Source organism: Capra hircus, chromosome 5, assembly GCF_001704415.2.
Source record: "Capra hircus breed San Clemente chromosome 5, ASM170441v1, whole genome shotgun sequence".
Taxonomy (NCBI): Eukaryota; Metazoa; Chordata; class Mammalia; order Artiodactyla; family Bovidae; genus Capra; species Capra hircus.
Window position 1 is genome coordinate 55179391 of NC_030812.1, and position 18806 is coordinate 55198196.

The window sequence follows — 18806 nt, forward strand, 5'->3', positions numbered from 1 at the left end:
GCAACACTGTTTACAATAGCCAAGACAGGGAAGCAACCTAAATGTCCATCAACAGAGGAATGGATAAAGAAGACGTGGTACATATATACAATGGAATATTACTCAGCTGTTAAAAGAATGAAATAATGCCATTTGCAGCAATTTGATGGACTTAGATATTGTCATACTAAGTGAGGTAAGTCAGACAGAGAAAGAAATATCATATGATATAGCTTATATGCAGAATCAAAAAAATGATACAAATGAACTTATTTACAAACAGACTCACAGACTTACAGAATCAATTTATGGGTACTGGAGGGAAACGTAGAGGGTGAAGGAAGGCATAGTTAGGAAGTTTGGGATTGACATGTACACACTGCTTTATTTGAAATGAATAACCAAGAAGAAAAAAATTAATTAGAATTTTTTCTTGGTAATTTATTTTAAATAAAGCAGTGCCTATAACCCCCTCATTATATAATATTCTGAATTAGTTACCTATTGCTGCGTAATACATTACTCCAAACTTGAGGGATCTAAAACAGCTAACATTTATCTATTAGAATAGTAAGGGAGAATTATTCTATCACCAATAAAATTCTGCAAATACAATTCTCTTAAAATCTTTATAGTTCTCCTGTGAATCTTATGGAGGTTAACTACATCACATGAAAGCCATATTCACAAATATTATCGAGATAAACCTTTTCTTCCTTGGGCTTCTTTGATCACTGAGAGTCCTATTGTTTAATGAAACCATTCTGAGGCACTGCCTTAGCTCTTTCTTTAACAGAAAATTTATGTTTATATCCTTGGCTTTATTTTCAGACAATAGTTTCTTGGGCATTCCTTAGATATGGTCTTTCCCTGAAAGCCCTTTTTTTTTTTTTTTTTTTTTTTGCTGCATTGGGTCTTCTTTGCTATATGTGGGCTTTCCCTAGTTGTGGCAAGCAGGAGGCTACTCTTCGTTTCCATGTGCGGGCTTCTCATCTCATTGCGATGGCTTCTCTTGTGGAGCACCGGCTACAGGAACCCAGGCTTCAGTGGTTGTAGCCCATGGGCTCAGTAGTTGTGGTGCTCTGGCTTAGCTGCTCCACAGCATGTGGACTCTTCCCAGACCAGGGATCAGACCCATGACTCCTGCACTGGCTGGCCAATACTTATCCACTGCAACACCAAGGAAGTCCTGGAAGCCATTTTTTTAAATTCTAGCCTCACTGGTCCTTGGAGAGGCTAGGAAATTTCAAACCTAACAATCCCCAGGACTTTTTTTTATTGGCATTCCTTTCTTTAGCTTATCTCTTTCTTTTCATATATGTTCTACTAAAAGTGACAAGAAGAAACCTGAAGGCACCTTCAACATTCTGCTTGAAAATCTCAATGAGATCCCCAACTCATTAGATATATATGCATACATGCTAAGTCCCTTCAGTCATGTCTGACTCTTTGCGACCCCATGGACTATAGCCCACCAGGTTCTTGGTCCATGGGATTCTCCAGCAAGAATACTGGAGTGGGTTACCATGCCCTCCTCCAGGGGATCTTCCCAACCCAGGGATCGAACCTGCATCTCTTAACCTCTCCCGCCTCTGCAGGCAGGTTCTTTACCACTAGTGCCACCTGGGAAGCTCCTCAATTTCCCTACTTTCCTCACTTTTCTTTATCAGCAGCTTTCTCAAAGGACATGAGCCTTCTACTAATATGCTCTTCAATATCTTTCAGTCTTTCACTAACACTCCTAGATTACTTCCTGGTTCTACCCAAGACCCAGTTCCAAATCCATTCCCACATTTTTAGGTTTTTATTATGGCAGCACTTCATTTCTAGTATTTGCACAATCCTAGAAGCTAAAACCCACACTCAGGAGCTGACTATATATGCTGTTGTTTATTTTGCTTAACAGCTTTGGATATCATTCAGTATCAGTAGATATAGATTAGTCCAGTGTCGCATTGTCTGACTGAATCATATTTAAAAATTTTAACTTTCTAATATTTAAGATTTAAATGATTAATATTTTATTTTTTGATTAATATTTTAATTGTTAATAGATTGGCCAACTGCTCTAAGCTGGGTCCATTAACACTCACAACAGTGTATGGTAGTGACTATTTCCTCAAATACTTGATCACTTGTGTTAGCAAACTCTTTGACCTTTACTAAATTGCTAAACAAAAACCATTTCATTGTTACTCTAATTTGGATTTTATTTATTATGAATAGGGTCAAGTGTACATTCATTTGTTTGAAAAGCCATTTTTACTTTTTCCCTCAACTGTCTAATCACAATTTTTGCCCATTTGGGGGTGACTGATAATTTTTTCTTATTGATGTTTTATAGCTCTTAAGAAAAATAGACCTTGATCTGTCTTACATGTTGCACATATTTTTTCACAGTTTGTCATTTCTCAAGTTTGTTTATAGAAATTTCTTCACCCAAGCTTTTTATATAGGCAAATCTATTAATATGTCCTTTTATCTTACTTAGAGATCTCTTCCCCACTCCAAGATTATAAAAAAGAACAAAACAAACTCCATGAATTATTTGACTACTCTTTGTGGTTACATTTTTAATAATAAGATATTTGATACATCTGGAATTTATTTTGGTGTAAAGAGGGTGAGAATCTCACTTTCCCTCCAGCCGATTAGTCATTTCTTTGTACACAGTTCATCCAATAATCCAACCTTCCCTCTCCCATGCCCCCACATTTTCATTATGTTTTACATTTCCTATTGTATCTTTTTTCCCTATTAAATTGTGACATCTTTTATTAGAACCATGGGACCACAGGACATAGGGCAGCAGCAAGAATCCAGCTACAGCTAAGGTAGTACAGGTCTGCAGCTTGCACGCATAAGTAAAACCAATCTAGGCACTGTGTGGGGTTTCTTCCCTTCCGCAAGTCTGCAACAAGGAGCAGTTAGAAGAAGCAGGCCCTTGAATTACTGAGTTTGTTACATCATTGAGTATTCATTAGATAACTGGGGTATGCAGGGGCTGGAGGGCGGGAGAGGCCAAGCTAGGAGGGAGGCTGTCAACTTGTCTTTGTTAGCTAGGCAGTCTTTATTTTCCAGTCTTGTCTAGGTTCCTTTATCTCACCCTAAGTATCCAAATCTTCCTTGAAATGGGGTTACAGGGCGTCCCCACCCCATCACTTGCCAAACCCTTATCGCCTGTCCTGGCCTACAGTCTCGATGGAAAGACAGAAAATAGGAAAAGAGTGATTGGATCGCGGTGGGGCGGGGTAGACGGCCGGGGTTCGGAGGCAAAGGGCTGGCGGGGAGGGAGGAGGCGTGAAGAGGACCTTAGTGCTTCGCTGGCTTCGCGCCCCCGCAGTGTCCTCCGCGCCCACCAGAAGGCGCCCCAGCGCTCTCATTCTCGGCGCGTAGCCTGACGCTCCTCCGCAACCGGCACCCGAGCCGAGCCGCCGCGATCTGAAAAGCCGGGCGGCGGCCGGGACTTTCCCGGCCCGGCAAGTGGGACAGGGTCCCAGGGAACCCCGGATTTGTTTCAGGGATTGACGTGCGGCGGTTTCTCGACTCCGATCCCCCAACCCCGCAGGAAACGCCCAGAACCACCCCAGCGCGGTGGTCTACAAAGCCCGGAGAGTCCAAAGGCGGGCGGGGTCGTGCGCGCTCGGGAGGCAGGAGGACTCCCCCTCACTCTCAGATTCACGCCCGGCTCCCCAATCAGGACGCCTCCAGCCCCATGAGGACTCTCAGGCCAGGGCTGAGAGCCTGGCACAGCCCTGACCGAAATCTTGCAGCGGCCTTAAAGCGTTAAGACAGGTCAGTGCTGGGGCGGGACGCGGGACTGAGCTGGAGGCGGGAGGAGGCGCGCGCATCGGTCCACCTTGTCGCCCCGCACGGCTTCGCGAGGCCACTCACGGGGTCACCTCCGCCGGGGCCACCCAGCAGCGCGGGCGTGATTCTGCATTTTTCATGACAGGCAAGGTGTGGCGCTGCCCTCTGCAGCCCACCCGGGCCAGGTGATGCTCGGACTAAGGGGGTGGGGGATGCGTGGGCCAAGGGAGGCGGCGGGCCCCGGAACATCGGCTATTCTAATAAAACGATGCTTTTTCTACTTACGAGCCGCCGCGTCGAAACCGCTACCTTCAAAGGTCTCTTGATTCGTCGAGATAACAGGCCTTGGGGGTGAAAGGAAAACGAGATGTGGGAGAGGGCGAGAAGAAAGGAGGCCAGGAGACCCGAGGCCCGGGGAGTGAGGGGAGGGGGACGAGGGTACCGATTCGCTACACAAATCCAGGCGCGCGAGATGCGGGAAGCCCCGGCCGGGTCGGCTGGAGTCTCCGGAACCGCGGGGGCCCAGAGTCTCAACCCACGGTTTCTCTCACCACCTTCTCACCCTCCCATTCCTTCGCCACCCAGGATGCGGCTGGGCCGCCGGGCCCTCGGTGTGCTCGTCCTGCTGCTCGCCTGCGCCTCGCTGGGGCTCCTGTACGCGAGCACCCGGGGCGCGCCGGGCCTCCGGGCACCTCTTGCGCTGTGGACGCCCCTACAGGGCAACCCCAGGCCAGAACTGCTAGGTCTTGCCCCTGAGCCCAGATACGCACACATCCCGGTCAGGATCAAGGAGCAAGTGGTGGGGTGAGTGTAAGGAGCCGGGGTGACAGCATGGCACTCGCTGGGGGTAGTCTGGGAAGCTTCTGTTTCCTCTGCTGCTGAGCTCTGAAGCCTGGACTCCCCAGAGTGGTTGTGTGTGTGTGGAGGGGCGGGGGTGGTAAAGTAAGAGGTGGAGGGGGCTACTGAGTCTTGTGCTTCGGGAGTGGGGAAGGGAGGGTTACAATCAGGGGAGGGCCCTGACTTTGTGAGTCCTGGTCATTCCCTGTGAAAGGAGTCCAGCTGGGGTCCTGATGGTGTGTAGGCAACTCTGAAACCTTAGCATTTGGTCTGTTCTATATCTCTGTAAAATCCAGATGTAGAGGATCGGTCATCTCATGGGTGGTCCCTCCTCTGGGGGACTATTTGAAGAGCAGTGATTAAGGGGACAGATTTTGGATGAAGAGGGTTGAATGGCGAAAGTGCAGGTGCTGTGTCAACCTTCCATGGGATGAGTAAGCTGTATGGCGGGGCTCTGAGGACCCTTCCTCCCGGCTTCACAGGCTGCTGTCTGCGAACAATTGCAGTTGTGAGTCCAGTGAGGGACGCCTCCACCTCCCCTTCCAGAGGCAGGTCCAAGCCTTTGACTTCACCAGGGCCTTTGACCCTGAGGAGCTGAGCACTGTGTCTGCCTCGAGGGAGCAGGAGTTCCAGGCCTTCCTTTCAAGGTACCCAGTGGAAAGGAGGGTGTGACTCTGCCTGTGGAGAGCCGTGGGAGGCCTGGAGGGAGGGTGTGGTAGGAGGGAGAGCACGGCTCCCCTTGATTCCTCCTGTCCTCCCCCTCCTTCACTCCCAGGAGCCAGTCTGCTGCTGACCAGCTGCTCATAGCCCCTGCCAACTCCCCGCTACAGTACCCCCTGCAGGGTGTGGAGGTCCAGCCCCTCAGAAGTATCTTGGTACCAGGTGGGGAGGAGGGTCCAAGGGGGGGACCTAAACCACTGTGAGGGTGGCAGAGCCCAGGCTGGGTGAGAATGAATGAGGGAAGATTGGAATGCCAGGTGGGGGGCTTCTAATGAAAGGGAAACTGGAGGTCAGGGAGGGCTCATGAGGTGGGAGATGGAGACGGGGACAGAAGGGACTCTAGGATTGTGGGGAATTGCTGAAGACAACTAGAGAGGTTTGGGGAGAAGGGTGTGTTTTTGCTGACGGGCTGAAGTTAGATGGACAGGCAGGGCAGGCCACACAAGACCTACTGCTTTGATGGGAAGGAGTGAGAAATCAGTTACTCTGGGCTATGCCCTGCAATGTGCCCTGCTGTGGCCTCAATAGGAGGGATGGGTGAAAAGTTCTGTGCTGTGTGAGGTGAAAGAGGGAAGAGAAAGGGAGGAATCCCAGGCTGTCTGTGATTCTGGTTCCCTCTCCTTGCTTCCAGGACTGGGCCTGCAAGCCACTTCTGGTCAGGAGGTATACCAGGTGAGAAGAAACAGGAGGGTGGGGAGGCCAGGTGGGCATTAATGATGCAGGGAGGGCAGTGAGGCTGCCAAAGGAGGGATGGAAGAAGCAGGGAGGCAAGAGGTGGGTAGGGGGCATCACCCTGCACTCGCCAATCCCCTCTCCCAGGTGAACCTGACTGCCTCCTTGGGCACCTGGGACGTCGCAGGGGAAGTAACTGGAGTGACTCTCACCGGAGAAGGGCAGCCAGATCTCACCCTCACCAGCCCAGGCCTGGACCAACTCAATCGGCAGCTGCAACTGGTCACTTATAGCAGCCGAAGCTACCAGGCAAATACAGCAGACACAGGTGCGAGGCCTGGGTGGATGTAGTAACAGGCTGGGTGAACATAGGAAGCCAGAAAGGAAGGAACAAGCAAATGGCAGAGGGTGTGGGAGACACTCAGGCAATGGCCAGAGCTGCCCAGACACACAATGGGCATTTCAGCTGGGCCAGCAGGGCCAAGGAGGGAGAGAAGGGGCCTTTGTTCAACTGGGGCTGGAACAGGCCAGAGGGAAACCCGAGCCTTGGGTGTGTCCCCCCTTCAGGCCAACCATGGTGGCCCCAGGAAGTGACCTGACCCAGGAACTAGAAGACTCAAGCTCTATTCCCAGCCCACCACTTACTAGAGGGCAAAGAGCTTTCTCTCCCAGAGCCCCCATTTATCCTCTGGCAAAAGGGGTATAACAGCCCTCCTGCTTCTCTCCAAGGCTTCTTTACCAAACCTACTCCCACTGGGGGGCCTTTGCACTTGCTGTTCCCTCTGCCTAGAATGCGCTTCCCCTAGATTTTTGCATGGCTGGCTCCTTATCTTTTGGATCTCAGCTCAGATGGTTCCTCTTCACTCTCACAATACTTGTCTTATTTTCTATTCAATACTTATCTGTACCTGAATTTTCTTATTTACTTAACCTGGAACCAGAGGGACTAGGTTCCTACCCCAGCTTTCTTGCCTAAGAGTTGGGTAATTATGGACAAGTTAATTTCTCTCTGCCTTCTTTTTCTGTAATAGGAATCTACTTAATAGGGCTATTGTGAGGATTAAATGAGTTCATATAGTTAAAGTAATTTTACAAGTGCCTGGCACATAGTAAATGCTCAATAAAGGCTAGCTTTTAATGAAAACTTATCATCTTTCTCCCACCCATTAAAATGTAAGTTCCAGGGGGATACAAACCTTGCATTCTTATCTAACAGGGCCTACAAAAGTGCAACACAGGGTGGGCACTTAAATACTGACTTACTGAAAAGAGAATGTTGGCCAAGCCCTAGGGGCCACATCTCATGTCTTTCTTCCCAGTCCGGTTCGCCACTGAGGGACACGAAGCTGCCTTCACCATCCGCATAAGACACCCACCCAACCCTCGGCTGTACCCACCTGGGTCTGTACCCCAGGGAGGTGAGACTGGTATGCTCAGGGGCATAGATCCAGCCTGACAGGAAGAAAGTTGGGAGAGGGTGGCCCTGGGAGGTGTCTTCCTTCTCCTCACTCGCCACTCTCCTCTGCACCTAACTCTGTCCCTCACTCCTAGCCCAGTACAACATCAGCGCTCTGGTCACCATTGCCACTAAGACCTTCCTTCGTTACAATCGGCTACGGGCACTCATCGCCAGCATCCGCCGCTTCTACCCAACGGTCACAGTGGTAATCGCCGATGACAGCGACAAGCCAGAGAGCATTAGAGGTCCCCACATCGAGCACTATCTCATGCCTTTTGGCAAGGTGCACAGCCACAGGGCACCGGGAGGGGGCATGCCCTCAGTCCGCAGTCTCCAGGGTAGTGAATCCAGCATGAGGATTTCTGAAATGTAAGCTCCAAGGGAGCTGTCTTATTTGAGTTGCCTTCTTAGAATGGTGCTTAGCACCTAATGGGGGCTCAATAAATAGTTGATGAATGAATGAATGAACGCATTCATTCACATGAACGAATGAACCCAATCAAACACATTACAAGACTCTCCCCAGAACACCCACTCAGAGCCTCTGGCAGTAGGAAACTGCTTGTTTTTTAAACCTAGCTCCCGGCCATTCCTAAGCACTTCCAAAGTTTGGAGAGGGGCACAGGCTGTTGGGCTTCCCAGGTAGCTCACTGGTAAAGAATCCGCCCGTAGGAGATGCATGTTTGATCCCTGGGTAGGCAAGATCCCCTGGAGGAGGAAATGACAACCCACTCCAGTATTCTTGCCTGGGAAATCTCATGGACAGAGGAGCCTGGCCAACTATACAGTCCATGGGGTCGCAGCGTCGGTCGCAGACTGAACACACACGCACAAACAGAGGCTGCTGAGAGGGGTCAGGAGTGCGGAGTAGGCGGCAGAGGGCTGCGTCCTATCTCGGTAGCATCGCCAACCGTACTTACCCTTTCCCAGGGCTGGTTCGCAGGCCGGAACCTGGCCATATCCCAAGTAACCACCAAGTACGTGCTGTGGGTGGACGATGACTTCGTCTTCACGGCGCGGACTCGACTAGAGAGGCTTGTGGACGTGTTGGAGCGGACGCCGCTGGACCTGGTAGGGGAGGGGCCGCGGGATGGAGGGTGGGAGGAGGGCTTCCGGCAGGCTAAGGCCAAGGCCGGGAGACCCGAGAGCAGCCAGCCCGGGGACGGAAGCAGAGCCTGGGGCACTGTCTGGGTCCTGCAGGGGTGGGGCGGGAAAGGACCCAGCAGGGAAGCCAGCCTGGTGGGGAGAGGGAGCCCAGACCTAACCCCTTCCAGTGCGCGTCCGGCCTGCAGCCATCCTCCCGCCCCGGCAGGTGGGGGGCGCGGTGCGCGAAATCTCCGGCTTCGCCACCACCTACCGGCAGCTGCTGAGCGTGGAGCCTGGTGCGCCAGGCCGGGGGAACTGCCTCCGGCAGAAGCGCGGCTTCCACCACGAGCTCGTCGGCTTCCCGGGGTGCGTGGTCACCGACGGCGTGGTCAACTTCTTCCTGGCGCGCACTGACAAGGTGCGCGAGGTCGGCTTTGACCCGCGCCTCAGCCGCGTGGCGCACCTGGGTGAGTGGCGCCCCCTCCAGGCCGGGAAGGGACCCTTCGGGGCTCGGGACCAGGGACGGCGGGGTGGTGGGGCAGTAAGGAGCCTGGGGCCCTGGGTACTACTGACCGACCACCCCGCGGAGCCCACAGCTGCCACCGGGGTCCCTAGAGCAGTTCTACGAAGATTTATCAAGACCCGTGCCCCGGGCACAGAGGGAGCTCCAAACATCATTTAAACCTCAGCGGCCAGTACAGCCACTAGGTCTGCCTTGAGCTTCCCCACCACTGTCACCTCGGCCTCTATCCTCCTCCCAACCGAATCTCCTGGTTCAGGCCACCTTGGAGCAGCCAAGTCCGCATTTATTGAATTTTTGGGTGTGTGAGTGTGTGTTGCAGGAGGGAGGAAGGGAAGGAATCAGTTTTCAAAGCACAAGGTAAGGATATTGACACATTTTATACAAGACTCAAAGGGTTGATTTACATGCCTAAGGTCCTTAGAGATGGAGTCTTTGCATATGCACCCACCATATCCCAAATCTCAGTTCTCCTTTAGGGGCAGCGGTGCCTCTGAATCCTCAAGACCCTTCATTGTGTACTCCCCTTCCCTCTGCCCCCAGAATTCTTCCTGGATGGACTTGGTTCTCTTCAAGTGGGCTCCTGCTCAGATGTCGTTGTGGATCACGCATCCAAGTTGAAGTTGCCTTGGACCTCAAGGGATGCGAAGGCAGAGACTTATGCTCGGTACCGTTACCCGGGATCACTGGACGAGAGTCAGGTGGCCAAACATCGTCTGCTCTTCTTCAAACACCGGCTCCAGTGCATGACCTCAGAGTGATGGCCACTTGGGGCCTTTCAGTTGTCAGACTGGGCCTGCCTCCTTGTCCCTGCCAGGAATTCCTAGCAAACCCCACCAGCCAGTGACCACTCCACTGACTGTCCCAGTCTCCTTCAGAACTTGATCCCAAACAGGGGCTTGTCCTGGTGTCACTCCTCCTTTCTGCAAGTGCCCAGGGGCATGATGGAGCCATAACTTGTCCCACAGCCAGTGCCAAGTCCTCCCCCCAACCCCTTCCCCTAGGGCAGGAAGTGGGGGGTTGCTTTTCAAGTGCCAAAGAGCCCACAGGGGGACTCTAGAAACCTAAAGCAGAAATACTCTTCTCTCATCTCCTTGGTACTAAGGGGTTGGGGAAGCCCCCAGTATATAGTCCCAGGGCTGTGCCCCTATCTCTGGATCCAGGACTCTGTGCAGTGGCTGCAGCCTCACCCCCATGGAGAGAATGGAGTTGGAATGGGGGCTGGTGAACATACAGGGGAAAGCCGTTTTTAGTTGTGTCTTTGCAGTGCTTTGGGAGTGGAGGAAGGGGCACCGAGGGTCCATGTGCAGACACCCAGACTCATTTCATGGACCCCAGAGGCTCTCAGCTTCATTTTATTAGTTACATGAAGTCAGGGGACTCAGGGGCCATGGCCCGCCTCACACATGTCTCGTTGGGGCCCTCCACACACCAAATGACTGGGTCAGACCCACACTGTGCAAGTCTTTGGACCACTGAGCTCCTGGAACAGGGAAGGGACATGTCAGAAGTAGATTGGGTGCTCCCCTCCCTCACCCAGGATTTGGCAGTCCTCTCAGGGGCACACTGCCTGCTTTGGAACTTTAGTTCCTCAGTTCTTCACCCACAGCTGGGCCCAGTCTCTCCGGCTTAGTCTTATATTGACTAATCATTTCATCCCCATCCCTTTCCTGCATCTTCCTCCTAAGCCCCCTTGGAAAACCCCTCTGCCAGGGTCTCAGTCACTGGCTCACACCTCCCCCCGCCATGGGCCAGAGCCCCCCAGCCTCCACTCCCGCCACTGCTGCCGCCTCACCAGCCTCTCCAGGGCATGCGCAGCTGCGTCCTGGACACTCACAAACAGCTGCTCTGGGGTCACTCTGTCCAGGAGTCCTGCCTGGGTCAGCGTCCCCAGCACCGAGGCTGTGTGGAGAGGCGATCAGGTCCTCAGGTCCTACATCCACACGGTGTCCTCTTCCCTCCCCACCAAGTGTCCAGTCACTCCCCCATCTCCAGACTCCTCCATCCTGCATATCTCACCATTACACTGAGCCAGGAGAAGGTGGATCCCAGCGTCTCGGCATCGACTGGCCAGCTGCGGGGGTGGGGGTGGGGGGGAGTTAAGTCCTACATCAGAGGGTGTTCATGAAACCACAAGGGGACTTCCTACTTAGCCCTCTCCCTCACCTGAACCACTTCTCTGGCCCCTGCAGCATCTGCAAAGGTGACACCGCTGCAGTCTAGGACCACCACCCTGACAGGCTCGGCAGCTAGGATGGGAGAAGGCAGGAGGACTCAGATGCCTCCGTGGGTGGTGCCCAAATCTCCCCCCTTATCCTCCCACCTCACCTGCATCAGGTGGGCCATCTGTCTTTGGAGCCTCCTGTGAGTAGAGAAGGGGAGTCACCACCTCTGAGACGTGAGCACAAACATGCACCCAGTGAGCCCAAGAATCTCCCTTGGAACACCCACCTGTCTCCCAGCCCCAAAGAAGCCACACTTCCTCCCTTTGACCAGGTCCCTCACCTTGCTTCCTTCTCCAAGCCCCAGATGCCACTCCAGGATGCGGCGAAACTGCCCTCGGGTCCCAAAGTAAAGCGGTGCTGGATAGCTTAGGATGCAGAGCCCCGGGACCTGGAGGAGCTAAGGGGTCAGAGGGTCAGGGAACCATCCAAGTCTAACCTTCCCTTCCTTCTTTGGCTGTAGCCCACCCACCTTGTGGCTCTTTCTGAGTGGCCGGTAGAGCTCTGTCCCCTCAGCCAGTCCAAGTGCCAGGCACTGTACCCTGCGCAAGAAGCTGGGGTCAATTTCCCAGCCTGATCTGGCTGGAGAGTCACCCCAAACACTCTGTTCTCTCTCGTCCTCTCATCTTGGCTCCCCTCATCTTTGCTCCCACCTTTGGGTGCGGCAGACCACAGTCATCATGGAGAAGACCACACCTACGGCCAGGCCCAGGTCCACACTCAGGGTCACGACAGCCACCCATGTGACCGTCCACACAGCCTGCAGGACATGGATGGGAGTGAAACGCCCAGAAGAAATGCCAGGCCCTCACTGCCAGGGAAGGCGGGTCCAGGGGCAGTGACAGACAGGGCAAATGATGGGGAGCGAGGGCTCAGGAGAAAGTAAAAAGAATGACAGAAGGAAGGGATGAGGTTGACCTAATAGGGCATACACACCAAGGGTAAGGACCTCACACCTTGGACCACCTGGGGAGTTACAAATACTCAGGTCTGAAGAAGTTCAAGCTTTACCCTTCACCTTGTCTCTGAGTAAAGGGATTAGGAGGTATACAAGTTGAAGGTGGGTAGGCTGCAGAACTCAGGACTGGGACAGTTAACTTTGATCAAGGGCAGAGACCGGGGATGCTAGGAAGGTGGGAGGGGGCATCTGAGAGCAATGCTGCCATTTCTCACAAAGTCCACGCGGCTGATGCGCCATAGCTGAGGGAGTTCTCGCATCTGGAAGAACATCTGGCGCATGCTGGAGATGTTGATGCAGGCCAAGACAGCCTTAGGGCAGAGGAGGCAGGCTGACCACCCCCGTGTGTGGGGAGGTAGCCGCCCCTCCCAGCCATCCCTCTGCCTCCTCTGCTGCTTACCTTGGGCAGATAGTAGAAGAGGGGCCCCAGCCACAGTAGCACAGACAGGACAACCATGCAGGAGAAGAGGCCTGCCAGCTGTAGGGCAGGAGGGACAGAAGCAAAGAAGGGAGGGAACCTCACCCACCCCTACTGGGAAGTGGTCTCCTGCCTCTGTGTCAGCCTTCTTGGAAGTCTCCCTCCTCCCAAAATCCCCTTCCACACTGCTGTTCCTCACTTCTTAACCCCTTCTTGACATTGTGCTGCTCACTTTTTTCCTCGCCCAATTAAATACCTGTCATTTGTTGGTTTCCCCCAAGATATAGTTCAACGTCTCTATTTTTGCAGCCTACCTCCATTTTAAAAGCCACTGTTGGATGACCCTAAAAAGCAGGCTAACCACATGCTTAGGACACCAACAAATACAGGAAACCAAAAATATCAGGGCTAGACTTTAATATGTGACATTTCTTTGAAAAAGAATATGTCCTCACAAGGAAAAAGTCCAGAATTTTGTTTCTTAAATTTATTTTCCAGGTTAGTATTGTCCTTATTTTGAACTGCATATAGGACACCAGGCCCTTTCTCAGTACTTAGAATCTACAGAGGTCTTAATGGACCTTTCTTCTCTATGTTCTTCCCAGATAATCCCACTCCCCACTCACCTTCCCTCACAGATTCCCATTGTTCTCTATAGGACTGCCACCTGGGTATCTTCCAATCTTCCACCTGTTCCAACACCACCCAACATGGATGTCCCTCCCTCCTTCTCCTCACCCAAGAACATGGCTCTTACCTGTGTGTTCCCTCCAGCATCCACTAGTAGGCTGGTCGTAGCCAACGTGGCAGAGTTGGGAAAGCAAGAGAAGAGGGAGGAGACGAGGTTGGAGACACCATGTGCCAGGAGCTCCTGAAAGGATGCGGTGAGATGAAGAGGAGAGATACGAAGGCGTGGCTAGGAGGGGGAAATCACTTTAGGGGGCAGTCTGTCTCCTGAATGAGGCTGGGGTCCTCACTCAAAGTCACACCTGGTTGGAGTCAATAGTGTAGCTGTACTTGTCTGCATAGATGGAGGCCAGGGAGGCAGACACTGCAAAGGTAACCAGCGCCATGGGCAATGAGTCGGCCAGAATCCTGGGCAGCTCAGCCAGGCTGGGGAGGAGAGGTTGGGGAAATCTGCAGAAAGAGAGGCATCTACGGTGAGGGTGGGTTGGGAATAATAAGGATATGAGGACGAGAGAGGAAATAGTACAGGGCAGGGCAGGAGGAGGAGTTGGGTGGGAGAGTTGTGAGAAAAGAAAACAAGTGCTTTTTCACTCTCTCTTACCCTCCGGGCAGCAACCCAACTATCTGGACATTGTATCTTGTGTCCAGGGAAGAGGTGAAACAGAGCACAGAGGCCAGAAGCACCTGGGAAAGAGAGTAAATTAGAGCATGGGTGGAGATGGCCCCCAGCAGAGGCAAAAAGGGGCTCAATATGAGAGGACTGTAACTCAGGATTAGGGGTTGCAGAAGCCCAGCAACTGAGGGAGCTGGGGTGTGTTTGGGATGGGTGCCTGACAACTGATTTAGAGTGGAGAGGGAATACCCTGGTTCTCCAACGGTTAGGACTCTGTTGTCTAAGGAGTTGGTTCAGTCCCTGGTGTCCGGGAACTAAGATCCTGCAAGCCGCGCAGCGGTTCGGAAAAAAAAAAAAAGGTAAGGTAGAATGAAAGAAAGAGAAATGATGTGTGCCTGGAACTATGGAGAGAGATGGACCAGAGGAAGTGAGAGGGGACTGCTATGAGAGATGGTGGATATCGAGAGGTAGAACCGAGCCATTCTAAGCAGGGAAGCTGGGTTACATCTAGGGATATATGGGGTATCTGTGGGGTATGAATGGAATGCTGTTTAACTGAGGAGAGAGAGAAATGTAGGTGGACGCCAGAAGGGAGATGAGCCTTGAGTTACAGTGAAAGACCGGTTGAGAGAGAAAAGGGAGTGGAGGTGCCGTGGCCAGAGACACCGCAAGGGGGCGCTGTAAGAAGAAAGACAGGTTTTGTGAGAGAAAGGCGAACCCGTGGGTGGGAGATTCCTGAGGGTCAAAGCGCTCTGACAAGGCGCCTGGCAAAGCACACGTGTGAGCAGGACCTCTCGTGTGTGACCTCTCCGCACTCCACGAGGGGGCGGCAGCGGCCACTTCCTACAGGGCAAGCAGGGTCTGCGTGGTGCAGGGGGCTGGCACCCGGGAGCCATCCTCACCATGGCGATTTCCCCCGGGATGGGGGTGGGTAGCCTGTCTCTGAATCTCACGTTCAGTTCCTTGATCGGCACGAGCAGCGCCAGGCTGAGTGCCGAGATGGTCAGTTCTGCGGGACTGCTCCTGGGCAGCGCCGTCAACACAGCAGCCAACGTCTGTGGGCAGGGCGGTGAGCAGAGGGGCCTGGGGCCAGGGTCGACTGCCGGCAGTCGGATCCCCAGACTGAGGCGAGGCCTTCTCTCCCGGCTCCCAGTAGGGCTTCCACCTCCTCGGCGACCCTCACTGCCCCACCACCACCACACACTGTCCCTCCACTGGCCCTCCTTCCTTCCTTTGCCGGTTTCCCTCTTCCCGGGATCACTGGAAGCTTCCTCGCTGTTCTCCCACCCCCACCTTGAAAAGAGCGAAGCAGCCAATCTGACGTGGGAGGGGCACCCCCAAAAGGCTAGGCAGCTGGGACACCAGCACGTGCAGGGCGGCCCCGCTGGTCAGCGCTTTGACTACAGGCTCCGACAAGAAGGTGGCCAGGACGCCCAGCTGCAGGGCAAACATCCCCAGCTGCAGAGGAGAAGATGCCCGGATCACCACAGGAGAAGAGCAGACCAGTCCCGGCACAGGGCCGCCGGCTTCTCCGTGCACCTCTTCTGCCTAGACCGCCGCTGGACACTTGTCCCTCCCTCTCCCCCGGCGACCCCGCCCAGCGTGGACTCCCCCAGTCCTTGCCCCCTCCACCCCCCTTTCCGTCCTCCCTCACCATCAGGGCCCCGCTCCCGAAGGCCACTGCCGCAGCCGCACCAACCCGCTGAGCATCCAACTGTTCCCTCTCAATTCCGCTCAGGTTCCCCGAGAGGGGTTCGGGCACCAGCCGCTCCACGGCCGAGCCGGTCATGAGGCTGAGGACAGCGAAAGTTCCTAGGGCCAGGGGAGAAACGCACAGATCACCAGATGTGCCGTCCTGGGGCGAGGTGACCGCCCAGGCTCCGGGCACTGTGCCAGAAAGGCTGCTGTCAGACCACCTCTGCTAGAAGGCTGGCTGCTCGGGTGAAGGCTGCGGGGCCAAGATCCCTGCCCTGCCCCTCCTGCGGATGCCCTGCGGACTATGCCCTCCTCTGGGTGACAGTGCATCTCTTCTCCCCTCTTTCAAGTCGTAGAGACGTTCTTTTAAACCAGATTTCATGGAGAGGAAAAGTCTGAGTAAACTCCTGCCTCTCTGCACCCCCTCAAACCCCCAGTAGGCACTGCCTAGGTCAGAGGCTCAGGGCAGTCCAGCAGGGCATGGTGGAAAGGAAGGTGAGGGACTGAAGAGGGGAGTAAGAGTGAGGGAGCTTATAAGAAGGGAAGCCTCAACCCCCTGTCCATTTCACCCTACAGAGAGGGAAAGGAGTCTGTGGGTCACTCACCAGTAGACAGGTGTCTCCCAGTACCCAACAAGGTGTAGATGAGGACGGGAAAGAAAGAAGTGTAGAGTCCGAACACTGGGGGCACAGAGGTCAGGAGGGCAAAAGCCATGCCTGGGGGCATAGTGGAAGGAAAGGTCTTTGGTATGTGGGTGAGGGGCTGGGGGCTGGGGGCCCACCCTCCAGGACCGCTCTTCCCCTCCCACACTCTTGGAGGCTGGCACAGACATGTTAAATCACACCACAGGAGGGAACTGAGGGGTTAACAGGCCTCGGTGGGTGGGAGGTCATGGGGCGGTCAAGGTCAGAGATCCGTGTCCGCGGTGTCCTGGGTGGGGGCAGGCTTCAAGCCGAGAGGTCTCTCCAGTTCCCTGAGCCGGACAGTGGCCAAGACTTCGCGCAGGATTGCACAGGTGAGGGGAGCTGGGGGTGGGGATCTGATGGAGCTCCACTGTCCTTATCGAGAACTCGGCCTCGGGTCCCTGTCGCCGAGCCCGCAGCCACACTAGCCCACCCACTTCGCTTCCGGTTGCCAGGCCCTGTGCCCACCCAAAGCCCCCTAGAGCTTGGGCCCCTGCCAGGCTGTTGTTGGGGCTGCTCACCCTGGGGCACGTGCACGATGCCCACGGTCAGTCCGGCCACCGCGTCCCCGAGCAGCCAGGCCCGCCAGCGGTAGTGGGGCAGCCAGCGCAGCGGAGGCAGCCGCGCCAGGAGCAGGCGCCACGCCCCCGGTCCAGAGCAGGCACTGGCCCGCCGCCGCCACAGCCGGGACCAGCGCGGCTCCGCGAGCAGCTCGGGCTCCTGCTCCGCGTCTCCGAAGAGCTGCTGGAACCGGGTCTCGGTGAGAGGTTCCCTGAACTTGGCGCCCAGGGGGGACTTAAGGTCGGAGGCCTCTCCCAGACCTGGGCAGGTCCTGGCGCCCGGTAGCCCACTCATTTTGCCCTTGGCCACCTCCAACTCCGCCCAGCCTTAAATACCCCTCGGCCCGCCGCCGGCTCCGCGGCCCGCCTCCTTGGAGCAGAGTCCAATCCCGTCCCGGAGGGAGCCCTCTCTTGGGGACCTTCTACAGTCAGGAGATAGCTGCGCCTTGGGGAGGGGGCGTCTCTGTGTTAGGCGTTTCCCTCAGACATCCTTGGCGCGATGGCTGGCTCTGGAGCCTGCTGTGGAGGAACCAGAGAGATAGGCCAGAAAACAAACGCACCCAAACACCCAATACCCACCAACGCTCTTAGGTCTTTTGACTCCTGCTTCTCACTCCCTGCGGTTTCTTTCCGCATTAGCACCTGGGGCACAGACAGATGCTGACTCCTCTGGGGTTGCTGGTCATCCTCAGGGCTGCTGCATGGCCCACAAGAAAGTTCAGCGGTGTTCCAACCTCCCTTTCTCCCCACAGACCCTAATTCTCACGGGGCAGAGCTTCTCACCAGAAAATATAAGGGGCTCCACTGGCCTCAGCTGTTTCACAGACCACCTAGATGGAAAGCAGCTACATGCATTGGATAGGGACCACCAGAGGGACCCCCACCCCACACCTCTGCTGGGAGTGGCTGGGCCCCAATTACCAATTCAGGGCCTCAGGGGGGAATACTGAACAGATAGCAAATTTTTATTTTATTGCTCAGAAGGCAAAAACACTGAAGCACTATTTATTGCATTCCAGTGCTATTCACAAAGTAGGCAGTCAACGATACGTATGTGGTTAAATTAAGTACGAAAGGGTCACCCACCCATGTCATGTACCCCTGAGGTCCCTGAAGAGATACAAAGCTTCTGAGCTCCAAAATCCTGCTAGTTGCCCCATCCCCTCCTCCATTCACAAGAATTCTTAGCACCCCTCCCCATCACCCTCTGGTCCCTAGTCCCTGACCCCAAAGCCCTGGGTGTGGGGTACAGTGAGGGTGGGTCTCCCCTCTTCAATTCCTCCTATTGTTCCCCAGAAGTCTTATCTGGGCTGTACGTCCTGTCCCCCCCTTAAAGGTCCCTCCCCCCATTGTGGCCAGAGAGACCTCAGGCCCACAGGGAGGCTCCAGCTCCTCCTCAGCCTCCCACCCCAGCAGTCTATTGTCTGCTGAGGAAGCTCAAGTACACGTGACTGGGCCCAGGGGACGAATGGACACAGTGGACACACCGATGACCAAGGACCCAGGCAGGACAGGGCATCTGGATGCGAATCTCTGCGCGTTTGGGTCTTGGTCCCAGGGCCTGTCCCAGAAGTTGGGAGGGGTGAAGACCTCCACTCTTAGGTCTATGGCTTGAAGAAGAATCCCTTCCTGCTCAATATGGATATGCTTTGCGACCTCCCAGACAGCAAAAATAAGAAGACCCAGAGCCAGAAGGGGCCAGAGCCCCCAGCATCTCTCCACCTCCCCATGTTCCCTCAGCTGAACATGGTGGCCTCAGAAAGAAAGGTACTGTGGGCATTCAGTGCTTTAGCATCTGGGTATTGGGGGAATGGTGGGAAGTCAGCCCACAGCAGGCTTTCCAGTGGCGTCTAGAACAGAGACCAGATGGGAGGGAAAGGGGCTGGA

General features: G+C 54.5%; 3 protein-coding genes across 4 annotated transcripts; 1 reads left to right on the top strand and 2 right to left on the bottom strand.

Annotated features, from left to right (window-relative positions):
- On the top strand, positions 2536–10328 carry B4GALNT1 (beta-1,4-N-acetyl-galactosaminyltransferase 1). Of its 2 annotated transcripts, none has more exons than XM_005680275.3 (11): positions 2536–3774; positions 4375–4593; positions 5109–5273; positions 5402–5508; positions 5978–6018; positions 6166–6346; positions 7338–7445; positions 7570–7760; positions 8408–8548; positions 8790–9030; positions 9627–10328. In XM_005680275.3, exons 2-11 carry the CDS (start codon positions 4376–4378, stop codon positions 9842–9844), a joined length of 1611 nt encoding a protein of 536 aa, XP_005680332.1. In that variant the 5' UTR covers positions 2536–3774; position 4375; the 3' UTR covers positions 9845–10328. The 2 variants fall into 2 exon arrangements, with proteins under 2 accessions (XP_005680332.1, XP_005680333.1); XM_005680276.3 differs by having other exon boundaries at positions 7338–7436.
- SLC26A10 (solute carrier family 26 member 10) lies at positions 9445–16511 on the bottom strand. The gene is given in 17 exon segments (XM_018048011.1): positions 9445–10985; positions 11103–11157; positions 11250–11332; positions 11412–11445; positions 11589–11705; positions 11778–11847; positions 11959–12065; positions 12479–12574; positions 12664–12741; positions 13439–13552; positions 13671–13818; positions 13970–14052; positions 14884–15036; positions 15275–15439; positions 15636–15793; positions 16282–16454; positions 16456–16511. Coding segments are annotated over 17 exon segments (1860 nt in total). The 5' UTR covers positions 16509–16511; the 3' UTR covers positions 9445–10812.
- LOC108636011 (solute carrier family 26 member 10-like) lies at positions 16570–17238 on the bottom strand. The gene is made up of 2 exons (XM_018048012.1): positions 16881–17238; positions 16570–16701 (listed from the first exon to the last, which is right to left on the bottom strand). The coding sequence occupies exons 1-2, from the start codon at positions 17212–17214 to the stop codon at positions 16583–16585; spliced, it is 453 nt and encodes a 150-aa protein (XP_017903501.1). The 5' UTR covers positions 17215–17238; the 3' UTR covers positions 16570–16582.

Bases quoted from the DNA above. Each gene is read 5' to 3' on its own strand.
- B4GALNT1 (XM_005680275.3), top strand. From the start codon at position 4,376: ATGCGGCTGGGCCGCCGGGCCCTCGGTGTGCTCGTCCTGCTGCTCGCC. The intron at 6,347-7,337 runs GTGCGAGGCCTG...CTTTCTTCCCAG, and splicing joins GGCAAATACAGCAGACACAG to TCCGGTTCGCCACTGAGGGA. The intron at 7,446-7,569 runs GTATGCTCAGGG...CCTCACTCCTAG, and splicing joins ACCCCAGGGAGGTGAGACTG to CCCAGTACAACATCAGCGCT.
- LOC108636011 (XM_018048012.1), bottom strand. From the start codon at position 17,214: ATGAGTGGGCTACCGGGCGCCAGGACCTGCCCAGGTCTGGGAGAGGCC. The intron at 16,702-16,880 runs GTGAGCAGCCCC...CCCCACCCCCAG, and splicing joins CATCGTGCACGTGCCCCAGG to CTCCCCTCACCTGTGCAATC.